Source organism: Suncus etruscus, chromosome 7, assembly GCF_024139225.1.
Source record: "Suncus etruscus isolate mSunEtr1 chromosome 7, mSunEtr1.pri.cur, whole genome shotgun sequence".
In the NCBI taxonomy this organism is placed as follows: domain Eukaryota; kingdom Metazoa; phylum Chordata; class Mammalia; order Eulipotyphla; family Soricidae; genus Suncus; species Suncus etruscus.
Genome location: NC_064854.1, coordinates 45,256,396 through 45,271,522, shown reverse-complemented (window position 1 = coordinate 45,271,522; position 15,127 = coordinate 45,256,396). Strand labels below are relative to the sequence as shown.

Below are 15,127 nucleotides of genomic sequence, written 5' to 3'. Positions count from 1 at the left end.
GTCACACCCGAAAAAAGTAACAGGGGTTACTTCTGGCTCTATGCTTAGAAATCGCTCCTGGCAGGCTCGGGGGACCATATGAGATGCCAGGATTCAAACCACTGACCTTCTGCATGCAAGGCAAACATCTTACCTCCATGCTATCTCTCTGGCCCCTTCACTTTATCTTAATTCAAGTTCTTTATCCAATAACTACCAAGAACCTGCTTATCTAACTTCAGCCCACCTCTCAAAACTACTCTTTGGGGGAACTTTGTAGATTTGTTGATGTTTAACATCTACTTCTGCATCATCTCCGAAAGTCTTAAAAACTGTGGTAGTTACCTTCCAGTGGTGATTGATGCTGGCATGTCATGAAATCAGCCGTAAAACTTTTTGTCCATTATTTAAACATCAGTGAGGACTTTTCCTTGGTTTATTTTATTCTAATAGTCCTTAAACCTTACACAGGAAGCCAATGTGAGAATTCTACATTGTTTGAAACTGTATTCCAGTGCCTAACATTCCTGATAACTTCCCTTACTTAGAAAGTTAATCTGGGCCCGGAGAGATAGCACAGCTGCATTTGCCTTGCAAGCAGCCGATCCAGGACCAAAGGTGGTTGGTTCGAATCCCGGTGTCCCATATGGTCCCCCGTGCCTGCCAGGAGCTATTTCTGAGCAGACAGCCAGGAGTAACCCCTGAGCAACACCGGGTGAGGCCCAAAAACCAAAAAAAAAAAAAAAGAAAAGAAAGTTAATCTGGGGGGGGTGCGGTTTGCCTTGCACGCACTAACCTAGGAGGAACCACAGTTCGATTCCCCAACGTCCCAAATGGTCCCCCAAGCCAGGAGCTATTTCTGAGTGCATAGCCAGGAGTAACCCCTGAGCGTCACTGGGTGTGGCCCAAAAACCAAAAACACAAAAGAAAGAAAATTAATCTAAAAACACCCCCACCTTTTAAATTACCTTATCATTTCAGCAGGATTACCTTACTCCCTACTTCCCCACTTTCTGCCATACCCTAAAACAGGTTATACCAATACATACACTATTTCTATAGCACAGACATGTCAATTCATCCCATTCTCTGACCACCATATCAGTTCTCCTACTCCACTAATTCTGCCACATTTTAGCCCATCAAATTCTTCCTCATCTCAGTCTTTAGCTGAAAAACCATAGTCCGGGGGATTTGAAGAAATAGTATAGCAGATATGGTGCTTGCCTTGAACAGTCCAATCCCCAGCACCCCATATGGTCCCCAAGACCCATCAGGAGTGATCCACGAGCAGAGTCAGGAGTAAGTCCTAAGCACCACTAGGTGTGGCCCAAAGAACATCGAAGCCAAGGTCCAGAGCCTGAAAATCGGTTCATGTAGGAAACCTGCATTTGCTCTTTGTTATAATGTGGTCCTCTGAAAACTTCAGGTGGCAACCCCCAATGAGCCAGGAATAGGACCCAGCACACTCACACACACACACACACACACACACACACACACACACACACACACACACACACACACACACACATACACACACACACACACACAAAAGTTCTCATAACCAAGCAGCTAACTACCAAGAGATAAAAATGCTCTGACTTTAAACAAATGAATATACATTTTGTTTGTTGTTGGAAAATGGGGGTGGGGGGCACACCTGCCAGCACTCAGGAGCTAATCCTGGCTGCTGCATCTAGGGATCACTCCTGGTGATATACAGGGACACATACACAGTATCAGGAATGGAACCTGGTTCAATCATGTGCTCTATATCTCTGCAGCCCTGAACACGTGTTTTTTTTTTTGTTTGTTTGTTTTGTTTTGTTTTTGTCATACAATGTATAACACACTTCACTAGTGCACATATCCTGCCATAAATGTCCTCAGTTACCCTCTGTTACCCTATCCCTATTCTTGTGTAAGCTTACCTACAAGAAAGACCCTCCCATTTCTGGGAGGGGTCTTGGGAGGTTACAAAAGGTTTGACCTCAGGGGCTAAAGGAGAATTTGCATAAATGCAGGATGGAGGAGGAGGCAGGAGGAGATCTCTGAGGGACAAGGTACAATGCAGGACTGAATAGGAATCCAGCGCAAATGGTTATTATAGGCCACACATATATAATAAATAAAGCTGATATTTCCTGAAGCCTGCCTGCATGTGAGTTTTCTACCCGCCACGATCACCTCAGAACTGCCGGCTCAACAGGAGGTGGATACACATGGTCCTGAACTGGAGGAGAAAGGTCTCCATCACCATCCACCTCCATCCAAGCCCATCCAAAGGGCTTAATGCAACAGCCCTCCTGGCATTTTCCTAGCCCTCTCCCCTGCCAGCCTCTATAGCAGACATTTTCCTCCTTTCTTCTCTTTCGCTTTTTCATTTTTTTCCTCTTTAGACATTGCAGTTTGCAATATCATTACTGGGGATGGGGGTATAATAGACCCCTTTATCTCTTTTCATCACCCTGTTATTTTTAAATTTTATTTAAATACCGTGATTACAAACAGGACTGTAGTTAGGCTTTAGTCACCAAAAGATCACCCCCCTTCACCAGTGCAACATTCCCACCATCAATGCCCTCCTGAACACGTTTTAAAAAGACATTAAAGTACTTCCCACCATCAATTCCACTACATTTCACTAGCAATTTGCTATTTGCTATCCTAAAAGAATACTTCAAGGATTCAACAAAAAAGGCTAGAGAAAAAGTACAGTGGGTAGGATGCTTTCCTTGCATTCAGCTGTCTCAGGTTCAATCCTAATTATGCCATTTAGTACCCTGAGCACCACCAGAAATTAACTCCCAAGTGTAGTCAGAAGTAACCCCGGACACTGTCAGATGTACCACCACCACCACCACCCCGGATTCAACAGCCACGCAGTTGCCACTTCCCCAGTTTCAATTACTGCTAATCTTTTCAAATTGTTTTATTTGAAGCACAAAGATTTCCAATACTGTAAATGGCAGGGTTTCATGCATACCAATGCACCAATACCACTCTATCAGAGTAATCTCTTCCTTCCACCACTGTCTCAGAGAGGTAACTATCTTTTTATTCCAGTAATAACAACATATGCCCTCCTGCATCCACCTTAGGTTCAGTCTTTGGTCAAATGGACTACATAATCTCATCAAGCACACTTAATTACCTTTTTGCCTGGTCATATGTACCAATACTGTAATAAATGGTAGCTGTTCTGTTTTCTGCAAGTTATCTAGCTGATAATACGAGACTATTTTATTAACCTCCTTCTGGAACCAGGGAGATAGTACATCGAATAAAGCCTTGCTGATCTGAGTTCACACCCCAAAACCAAATACAATTCCCCAAGCACCACCAGGAGTCAGGCCTAAGCACCATAGGATGTAACCAAAACAACAACAACTACAACAACAACAAAAAACTAATCCTTCCTCATCCGTACTCACTAGCCAAGGTCCAAAATTTTATTTTGGGAGAGGACAAGGTTTGAGAGGTCTCAGGTCTTAGTCCCAGCTCTGTGCTCAGGGATCACTCCTGGCAGTCCTGCTGTATCATATGCAGCACCAGGGAACCAATCAAGGTTGGCTGTTGCATGCAAGGCAAATGCCTTAACCCTTGTACTTTCTCGGTCCCCACCAGCAGTCAAAAACTTTAAATGTGTTCAGTAATATCTAGTTTTCTAGTTACTATTTAGACATTTCTAAATATAACTCCTTGCCAGGGTTAATTGGTTATTTCCCAGTAAACTCTTCTCTGAAAGGGACTAAGAGACATCCTCATGCTGCTTTATCTTAGATCCCAATGCCACTGTGGACATTCACAGGTGCCTGCTGCATGAAGGTGACCACCACCTCATCTTTGGATGTGCCACACTGGTTTCCATCTCTGCTTTCCATAATCCCAATCTTTAGGAGAGAGTCACATATCCTTTGTCATATTGTTTTGGGCCCCCAGGCCACTAAGCTCCTTCTCATTCTACAGACTCCTCTATCCAGCCACTTACCACTGATGCACTCATATCTCTAACACTGGCTTAGCACCAATCAACACAATCCTTTCAAGAGTCCTTTCAATACTAGAGCAAAGGCAGACGCCTTCTATTTTTTTTATTTCCCCTTCATCCATTTTACACCTTCATCCTACTCTCAGAATTTTGGCAAGGGAAAGTCAGCACTTAGGTTTCTCATAAGATTTTCTTTTCTTTCTACAACCCACTAGAATTAAGAAAGAAGTGTTTTCCACTTCCAATTCCTCTGCCTTCCTCTGGAATGGCACTCAGGATTGACTTTGACAAAGGAAGAGGTATAGCAACTATTATCAAAATTTGCCAAAGTTAGTTCTGATATAAAAATTGCAGGCAGGGGCCAGAGAGATAGCATGGAGGTAAGGTGTTTACCTTTCATGCAGAAGGTCATTGGTTCGAATCCTGGTGTCCCATAGGGTCCCCTGTACCTGCCAGGAGCAATTTCTGAGCACGGAGCCAGGAAAAATCCTTGAGCACTGCCGGTGTGACCCAAAAACCACAACAACAACAACAAAAATTGCAGGCAACTTTGGACCTTAGAAAAGCAAAACCAAACATGCAGTGACTGAAATTTTCTCCAAACACTATCCCTATATAATATCAATAGTTCGAATTCCTTGTTAGACTACAGAAACATAGGGAAGATATAGATTGCCAAGTCTCTAAGCAAAAGACTACATACATTAAAGTCTAGTCTTGTACATGTGGGAAGATCTACAATTACCTACAATAGAATTTCATACGCTATATTTACCAAAACAAACAGAAAAGTAAAATACTTCTGTGCTCGCTTCGGCAGCACATATACTAAAATTGGAACGATACAGAGAAGATTAGCATGGCCCCTGCGCAAGGATGACACAAAAATTCATGAAGCGTTCCATATTTTTACTACAAGTTTAAAGAAAAAAGTAAAATACTTCTGTCAATTTTTACTGTTCATCAAAATACAAATATGAATGAGACAACAGAAAAAGGAATATAAATCATTTCTCTAATTTATTATCATCTCAGATCATAATCTCATTGTCATTTAATCTTTTCCCAATTAATATGGTTTATTTTTCTTTCCACTTATGACATAAAAGACCAATAAAACTATTTACACTTTACTTAAAATAAAAAAAGAAATTAGGTAGAATCTTTTTTTTTTTTTTTTTTTTTTTTTGGTTTTTGGGCCACACCCGGCAGTGCTCAGGGGTTACTCCTGGCTGTCTGCTCAGAAATAGCTCCTGGCAGGCACGGGGGACCATATGGGACACCGGGATTCGAACCAACCACTTTAGGTCCTAGATCGACTGCTTGCAAGGCAAACACCGCTGTGCTATCTCTCCGGGCCCAAAAATTGGTAGAATCTTACTCCAATAAGTCATCTTTCCTGTATATTATATGGCATTTCACCCACCATACAATTGTCATCAATTGTTACAAACTAAGTTTCTTTCTTTGTTTTTTGTTTTGTTTTGTTTTGTTTTGCTTTTTTGGGTCACACCCAGTGACTCTCAGGGGTTACTCCTGGCTATGCACTCAGAAATCACTCCTGTCTTGGGGGACCAAATGGGATGTTGGGAATCAAACCCAGATTCGCCCTGAGTCAACCGCATGCAAGGCAAATGCTCTACTGCTGTGCTATCACTTCAGCCCCATCTTTCTCATTTTTAATTAAATTTTTTTTTTTTTTTTGGTGTTTGGGTCACACCCGGCATTGCTCAGGGGTTACTCCTGGCTGTCTACTCAGAAATAGCTCCTGGCAGGCATGGGGGACCATATGGGACACCGGGATTCGAACCAACCACCTTTGGTCCTGGATTGGCTGCTTGTAAGGCAAACGCCGCTGTGCTATCTCTCCGGGCCCTAAATTTTTTTTAATGTTAAACACCATGATTAACAGTATTGTCAGGGCTGGGAAGGTGGTGCTAGAGGTAAGGTGTCTGCCTCGCAAGCGCTAGCATAGGACGGACCTTGGTTCGATCCCCCGGTCATCCCCCGGTCCGATCCCCCAGCATCCCATATGGTCCCCCCAAGCCAGGAACGATTTCTGAGCTCATAGCCAGGAGTAACTCCTGAGCGTCAAATGGTATGGCCCAAAAACCAAAAAAAAAAAAAAAATCTCTGTTATCTCACAGTGATTCAATTTAAAATGTATTTTTACAAAAAAAAAAAAAAAAAAAAAAAAAAAAAAGGGCCTGGAGAGATAGCACAGAGGCATTTGCCTTGCAAGCAGCCAATCCAGGACCAAAGGTGGTTGGTTTGAATCCCGGTGTCCCATATGGTCCCCCGTGCCTGCCAGGAGCTATTTCTGAGCAGACAGCCAGGAGTAACCCGAGCACAGCCGGATGTGACCCAAAAACCAAAAAGAAAAGAAAAAAAACAGTATTGTCAATAGAGTTTGTTGTTCCAACATCACATCTCCCAAAAAGAATGTCCCCCACTTCAACCTACAATCTTGACTTTCACTGTTCTGTCTACCAATTTTCAGGTTCTGTTGCCTTTGACATTTGTTATTCCCTTAACAAAAGTTCTTTATATCCCATATCTGATTGAGATCTGTATCTCTCCCTCTCCTGACTAACTTTACTCAGCATGGCACTCTCCAGATCGATCTATGTTGCAGCAAACTATATGATTTCATGTTTTCTTACAAAAAAAAAAAACAAAAAAAAACATTAAATAGCAAAGTAGTAGTAGCAGTAGTCCACTGTTTCTTTATCCAGTCTGTTATTTTATTTATTTATTTATTTTGTTTTTGGGTCATACCCATGGTGCTCAGGGGTTACTCCCGGCTCTGTGCTAAGAAATCATTCCTGGCAGGCACGGGGGACCCTATGGGATGCTGAAATTCGAACCTACCATCCGTTCTGAATTGGCTGTGTGTAAGGCAAACACCCTACCACTGTGCTATCTCTCCAACCCAGTCATCTGTTCTTAATTCAAGTGAATTCAAGTGGAATACATAGTAAAGGCAAACATGCTAGAGAAAAATTCTTCCAGAAGTTCATGGTGGGCCCAGAGAGATAACACAGCGGCTTTTGCCTTGCTAGCAGCCGATCCAGGACCAAAGGTGGTTGGTTCGAATCCCGGTGTCCCATATGGTCCCCCATGCCTGCCAGGAGCTATTTCTGAGCAGACAGCCAGGAGTAACCCTAAGCAACGCTGGGTGTGGCCCAAAAACCAAAAAAAAAAACAAAAACAAAAAACACAGAAGTCATGCTATGAACTAAAAGCTTACCTCAGTCATGCTTTAGGATTCCCAAAAATCAAAAGGTGTAATACCTGCTTTCAAGGAATTCACAACTCATGGATAAAAAAATAAATTTTACTTTCAGGTTCTGAGAAATACAGAAACCATATCCATGACGATATGCAGAAGAAAATTGCATAAAATTGATAGAAAATTTGGCATCCCTAACATAATTTCAGAGTGCATTAAGGTAGAATTGGACACTTTCAGAAATGATACAGAAAAGTTTTCAACAAAGTACTTATCAACTATATCTAGCAATTTGAAGTGCAAATATAATGTATGCAAAACATTAATACACAAATGCCTATTAGTATGAAAATCTATTTGATTCTTTTCATTTTGACTAGAGGCTAAAGATTTATTCGGAATTCTTTTCCTATTTTTGTTTACTGCTCTCCCATTATATGTAAACACAGAAAGGAAAATCTGAGTCTTTCCTTAAAATCCAAATAAGAACTCAGTCATACCCAGGGTCAACGCCTCCTTAACAGTCTCCAGACTAGGGGAAAGTCCCACCCTTGGCCCCAGGACCTACCCACATGGATCCACTGACCTCTTTTTAAAATTATTTATTGGGGGACCGGCGTGGTGGCGCTAGAGGTAAGGTGTCTGCCTTGCCAGCACTAGCCTAGGACGAACCGCGGTTCGATTCCCCGGCGTCCTATATGGTCCCCCAAGCCAGAAGCGACTTCTGAGTGCACAGCCAGGAGTAATCCCTGAGTGTCAACTGAGTGACCCAAAAAAAACAAACAAAAAAACAAAAAACAAAAAAAAATTACTTATTGGATCTTATGAATTATAAAGTTGCAAAGTTATTCATGAAGGTGTATAATGCTCGAACACCCAAATCTTCACAAGGTGTCATCTTTCCTCCATCAATGTTCCCCATTTCTGCCCACTGCCTGCCTCTATATAGGCACATTTTTCTTTCTTTTTTTTCCATTTAAGCACCGTGATGTGCAATACTATTACTGAAAGGGTAAAATACATAATTATTTTACTTCCTTTCAGTATGCAGTCTCGTCCAGAGTTGCCACTTCCCCCATCTCTGTTACAGTGGTCCTATCCCAGTCTTAAGGCCCCTCCTCCACAAGGGCAAGCCTTCTTCTAAGGACCTGTTCTCCTGCCCTGCCTTTCTATGGTCTGTGACTTCAACAGATATTGGAAGGCTTTGAACTCTGCCCATTCAATCCCACCAGCAACACTTGCTGCTATAACTGAAGATCACACACAGCACACATTAGTGTCAGTGCAACAAATCTACTCTTCCAACCTCACTATCTCTTAAGGGCCTTTGGGTTCTACTATCCATCATCAAAAACCTGGTATGTAACCAGGAATAATTAGACCTTACTTGACTGAGCTCTGAAATACTATGGCAATATATTTATATTCAATATATCGAATAAAGGGTTGATATCCAGAATAAAGTAGACATAAAGATCAACAACAACAAAATCCAAAATTCTCATATTAGAATATGAGAACAGTAAATAAAGAGACATTTCTCAAAGGATGACAAACAGATGGCTAATAGGCATATGAAAAAAATGCTCATCATTACTTATTATTCGAGAAATCCCAATGAAGATGACAATGAGATATCATCCTACACCAATTAGTATGGTACATATCAAAAATACTGGAAACAATCTGTGTTGTTGGAATGTGAACTCTCATCCACTGCTGGTGGGAATGTTGTCTGGTTCAACCCTGTGGAAAACAGTAGGGAGATTTCTCAGTAAACCAAGAATTAAGCTGGCATATGACATAACAATTCATTTCTGGGTATCTAGAACACAGAAACATTCATTCAAAAGCATATATATATATATATATATATATATATATATATATATATACCATTATTCATTGCAGTACTCAGTATAATAGATAAAAAATTAACCTAAGTATTCACCAAGAGCTAAATTGAATTAGGAAGATGTAGAATACACAGGAAATAATACTATGGGGCTGCAAGAATTGACGACATTGTGCAATTTGCTGCAACTTGGATGGAACTGGAAGATGAGAGCAAGGATAAACACAGGATGACCTCACTTATATGGAGCAAAGAATAACTGGAGAAGGAAATGCACTATAGCAAAGAGGGGGGATGCCTAGATCACCTTGACCCTAGAGAAGGAAAGAAATCAAGGAGTAAAGAAGAGGCAGAGATCAAGTACTTCAGGCACATGGGTGGTATAGAAGATACAGGAGATCCATAGCACAACAGCCCAACTTTAAAAGGTACCTGTCAAAGAGGCAGGCTGAGGGGAGAGGGAAACTGGGAGGGAACCTGGAGACATTGATGGTGAGACCAGTGCTGGAGCATAGTATGCCTAGAACTCATCTATGAATAATTTGTAAATCATGAGGTCTTAATTATTTTTGAAAAGTGCATGATTCAGGGCCAGTGCGGTGGCATTAAGCGGTAAGGTGTCTGCCTTACCCGTGCTAGCCTAGGATAAACCGTGGTTCGATCCCCCTGCCTCCCATATGGTCTCCCAAGCCAGGAGCTATTTCTGAGCACATAGCCAGGAATAATCCCTGAGCATCACTGGGTCTGGTCCAAAAACCAAAAAAAAACAAAAAGTACATGATTCAAATGGGCCAGATTAGGTACCCCCCCCAAGTACCACCAGAATGATCTTCCTATTAAGCACTTCCTATTAAGGCCTAAACATATACACATACAAACACACACACACACACACTCAAGCATGCAAAAAATTTTATTTAATGAGAAAGTGCCTTGCACGTGGTCATCCCAGGTTTTATCCACAGCATTCCATATGGTCCCTGGAGCCTGCCAGGAGTAACTTCTGAGCATAGAGCCCTACCAGGTATGGGCCAAAAACAAACAAAAGATAAAATGTATGATTCTGAGCATGTTAGCTTATGTTAGGTTATAAAAATAAAAACGGAGTAATTTCAATGCCACAAAAATAGTGAAAAATGTCTTTAAAGTAAATTTACCGTTTGGGAGATAGAAACTATTTAAATACAATAAGGATATTTTAATTCATTAAAAGTAAAAAAGATTTTAATTGAGAGGGCTGGAGAGATAGCATAGTAGGCAGGGTGTTTGCCTTGCATACAACCAACCAGGGCTCAATCTCTGGCATCACATATGGTCCCCCCAAGTCTGCAAGAGTAATTTCTGGATACAGTACGCCTGAGCACTGTGGCCCCTCAAAAAATTTTAATTTATTAAAAATTTTAAAAGATCAAATATTAATATCATGAGAAAGCATGGTTGAAAAAGCAACTCTCCAGCAATAAAGTTTTTCTTTTCTTTTTAATTTTAAAATTTATTGATTGGTTGATATGATTGGTTTTTGGGCCACATCCAGCAGCGCTCAGCGGTTACTCCTGGCTCTGCACTCAGAAATCACCATTGCCAGGCTAGGGGGATCATATGGGATGCCAGGAATCAGAACAGGTCTGTCCCGGGTCGGCTGCATGAAGGAGAATGCCCAACCACTGTGCTATCTCTCAAGCAGAAAAAGCAGAAAAAGCAGAAAAAGCAAATGAATAGCAGAATCTAGTATACTGGGGCAGATGGCACATACCCTTGCATCTGGCATTACCAAGTAGTATCAGAAACAAAGTACCTCAGATCTAGCCCTAATCATGCCTGTGCTAAAAGTGTGACTTCAGAATTTTCCTAGGTTCCTGCTCATTTTCAGACCTGATTTCTTTCATTCTTCCCTCCTACCCAATTGCACCAGACTTGACAACAAAAATTATCTGAATAACAAAAGCTCCCCTGAATAACCAACCTGGTCTTTGTTTATATCATTTCCTTTTTGTTGGTAAAGAAAAAAAGTGACAGCAAGCAGTCATGAATGAATCAAGTATGATGAAACAAGTAGCACCCCACCCAACAAGGGCTGGTCCCGAATAGTCTGTTTGGAAAACAAACAATTCCAAATGCCTCGAATTCAGCTCTGTCCATTCAGTCCATACTGTCATCATGAGTATGAAAAGTTCCAAAATCTTTCCAATACCAAATAACTTGGCAATGAGATTTACTTTGGACTACAGTACATCCTCAACATTGTCAGGTTCTCAGAAATTGGGGGTTTAGGGTGATAATCTATAAAAAAGAAAGGAGGGCATCAGAAATATAGTGAGGCAGCCAGGGTACTTGCCTTGCAAGAGGTCAACACTCTCCACCACCACATAAGATCCCTGAGCACAGCCAACAGGTCCTTGAATACAGAGCCAGGATTAAGTTCTAAGTTCCCTGAGATGTTTTGCTGTTGCTGCTGCTGTGCAGAAGGCCCACTTCAGGAAGTAACAAATACCGATTATTACCTAGTAACTCTATAAAGCACACAGTGAAGTATATCCCTCCTCAATTATAAAGCTAACAGAATGTATGAAGACTAATGGTCAAAAGAGAGATTCTAGTTTTCAACTTAACTCCACTCAGACCTAACCTAAGCTAATAAATAAGTCCAGGGGAAAAATTTATCCGGTCCATCTGAGCTTTCTTGGCACATAATAGGTGATTGAAAGAAAACTTGTCTCGGGGCTGGGCGGTGGCGCTAAAGGTAAGGTGCCTGCCTTGCCTGCGCTAGCCTTGGACGGACCACAGTTCAATCCCCCGGTGTCCCATATGGTCCCCCAAGCCAGGAGCAACTTCTGAGCACATAGCCAGGAGTAACCCCTGAGCGTTACCGGGTGTGGCCCAAAAACCAAAAAAAAAAAAAAAAAAAAAAAAAGAAAACTTGTCTCTTGGAGGTCCGAGTGATAGCACAGCAGAAGGGCGTTTGCCTTGCATGCAGCCTACACAGGATGAACCTGGATTCAATCCTCGGCATCCCATATGGTCCCCTGAGCCAGCCAGGAGCAATTTCTAAGTGCAGACCCAGGAGTAACCTCTGAGCACCGCCAGGTGTGCCCCCCCCCAAAAAAAGAATAAAAATAAGAAAACTTGTCTCTTGACTTTGCCTACATATTACATTTTTATTATTACTCGTGCGTAATACATAAAAATGGATTTCATATCAAACTTCCCACTGATCCAAGGTTTCCAGGCTTAGAAAACACTCATGAATTCTTGAACCCTGATGGGGTGATTAAGAGTCAGACTTACCTGGCAGGCCATTAAATGTAAAGCATTATCATGAAACCTCAAACGGTCTCACAACACAACTTGGCATCTCTATTTCAGCCCTCCTATAAATTATAATTGTCCCCCATTATCTGTTCCTTACATTGGAGGGGGTGCTGGGCTATTTTTTTGTTTGTTTGTTTGCTTGGTTTGTTGGTTTGTTTGGGAGGGGTCACAAACAGTGTGGGAAATACTCCTTGCCAGATGCTCCTGCCAGTGCAAAGCCAGTGCAAAGCCAAAGATGGAGCCTCACACCTTCCTTGTGCAAACCATTTGCTCGTACCCTCGGAGCCACCTCCCCAGCCTTATTCTCAAAGCTACCCCATTCCACTTCCAGACCTCCAAAGTCCAACAGAACCAGTGGGAACGCCCGTTTCCAAAGCCAAGTTAGTCCTGCCTGTAGCCCCTAAATTAGTCCACTCTCCCAGTAGGGAATCTCCCCGCATTAGGGGAATCATGGGAGGCTTTGGGACCTCACCCTGTGGTGCTCAGGGGTTACTCCTGGCTCTGCACTTCCCTGGAGATGCTCGGGGACCAGACGGGACCAGATAAGAATGGAAGGATGGAAGCCAGGTCGGCCGTGTGCAAGGCAAGGAAGGGCCCGACCATCATGACCTCTAGCACCAGGTGACCCCCAGCAATGAGTGACCTCCATCACTGAAAAACCCCTGACATTCTTGAGTATAGCTGGTTGTGGCCCTTATCATCTCTGGCACTACTAATACATTGAAAACTACCAGCTCCTGGATCCATAAGGCCTGTAGACCTAGACAGAGTGTTACTGGGTTTGACCCCAAGGCTCTGGGCACTCCGGGGAGACCAATCCCAATAAGAACAGGGCATTAAGTTGTCTAAGAACTGAAATGTGAAACTGGGTCCAGTTATGTAGGAATCACATAGATCATGAAATACAGACGACATATACATGTAGGAGTCCTATAGATCTTATATATAGATGAAGCTTTTGTCTCAGTTGTGTGGGTAGATGTATTTGTGTATGTGTATATATTGATCAAGATGATACGTATATGATGATGATGAGAAAATGTAGAGCTCTGTTCTCTGAGATGTTATGACAGTGTCTTTATTTCTGATTTCCTGATGGGAAGATAGCCTGTATTGCAATGTGTTCATTTTAGTTTTTAAAAAAATATGCATACTTGAAGGGTCTGGTTTGGACCTTCAGAGGCGAGCTGAGTTGGGGTCCTGGGGCGCACCCCAAGAACCACGCGCCCAGTGCAGAGAGCACTTGGGCAAGGGCCTCTGGGCAGCAGCACGGGGGTGCATGCACGGGTGCATGCGGGGCAGGCCGAGTTCCCGGGGCAGGTGGTCCCCGCAAGACGAGCCCCGCAAGCCTGGACCGTCCCCCGAGCAGTTCCATTTCGGGGCTCATGGAACGTGTGGTGTGGTACGTACCCGAGAAGGCAGCACTCGCAGACAGCGCCACGGCTGCCCTTGCACACCGTGTAAGCCAGCGGGTCCGAGCGGAACAGCAGCTCTCCGGGGCGCAGCGACGTCACGGCGCGCAACCCGTTTCCTCGGCCAGCGGTGCGGAACTTCTCCACCCGAGGAGGCTCCATGCTCCCGCAGGTCCTACCTGTGGCGTTCGTCTCGCCTGCCGTCTGACAGGAATCGCGCGCCCAAGCCAAGCGCGCATGCGTGTGTCCGAGGGGCGGGGCGGGGCGGGCACGGGCCAGCCTCTGAGCATGCGCAGAAGAAGTTCTTTTTCCGGAAGTGGATGCGCGGTGGGAGGAGCCAGCGCGAGCAACAACCTGGACCTAGAGCGCATTCCTGGTGCATCAAGGCCTCTTTTTGCAGGTTCCCCCGGCTGCTAGTTGCACGAGAAGGGCCTGGTTTTTCCATTGAATCGTTTATGAACAAACTCAAGGTTGAAGCACAGTGCTTCTAAATCACGTCTACACTCTTGGGTTCTGAAGAGTTTTGCTGCCATTTTTCTTCCTTCTCTTTACCTCTCTATACTTAGGCTTCTGTGTGGCTACATTGACAACAAATTGGAGATGGGGGTTGGAGAGGTCACACAGTACTTGCTTTGGATCCTACAAACCAACCCCCTTTGGATACCTAACAATGGTATGATTTCCTCTGAGATATATCTACATCACCTTAAAAACCCACTAAGTGGGGCCGGGCTGTGGCACTGGAGGTAAGGTGCCTGCCTTGCCTGCGCTAGCCTAGGACGGACCTCGGTTCGATCCCCCGGCGTCCCATATGGTCCCCCAAGAAGCCAGGAGCAACTTCTGAGCGCATAGCCAGGAGTAACCCCTGAGCGTCACTGGGTGTGGCCCAAAAACCAAAAAAAAAAAAAAAAAAAAAAAAACCACTAAGTTGAAAAGTTATGTGTGTTTCTACGTTCTTTGTAACACTATAATAGTCAAGATATGGAAATGAATCTAGTACTTGATGATAAAGATGTGTGTGCGTGTGTGTTACTCAGCTATTCTAAGATTATATATTGCCTTTTGCCAAATGAAAAGATGCTCCACATCACTAATCATCAGGGAAAGGCAAATCAAAACAACAATGTGGTATCATCTCACCCCACAGAGACTGGCACACATCACAAAGAACAAGATCAGTGTTGGCACAGATGTGGAGAGAAAGGGACTCTCATTCACTGCTGGTGGAGATGTAGATTGGTCCAGCCTTTTTTTTTGGAAAACAATATGGATATTCCTCAAGAAACTAGAAATTGAGCTTTCATCTGATCCAACAATACCACTCCTAGGAATATATCCTAGGAACC

At 43.2% G+C, this 15,127-nt stretch overlaps 1 protein-coding gene and 1 non-coding gene across 2 annotated transcripts in view; one reads left to right on the top strand and one right to left on the bottom strand.

Moving 5' to 3' along the window:
- The window catches only part of SMYD3 (SET and MYND domain containing 3), an 834,473-nt gene extending 820,489 nt beyond the window's left edge, over positions 1–13,984 (bottom strand). Inside the window, exon 1 of the mRNA XM_049776664.1 lies at positions 13,780–13,984. Coding sequence (XP_049632621.1) covers positions 13,780–13,943 — 164 coding nt within the window. The 5' untranslated portion in view covers positions 13,944–13,984. The remainder of the gene's footprint in view (positions 1–13,779) is intronic.
- On the top strand, positions 4,778–4,884 carry LOC126014996 (U6 spliceosomal RNA). Its single transcript, XR_007497907.1, has one exon. It is a non-coding gene; the product is annotated as a U6 spliceosomal RNA (small nuclear RNA).
- Positions 13,985–15,127: the final 1,143 nt, after the last annotated feature.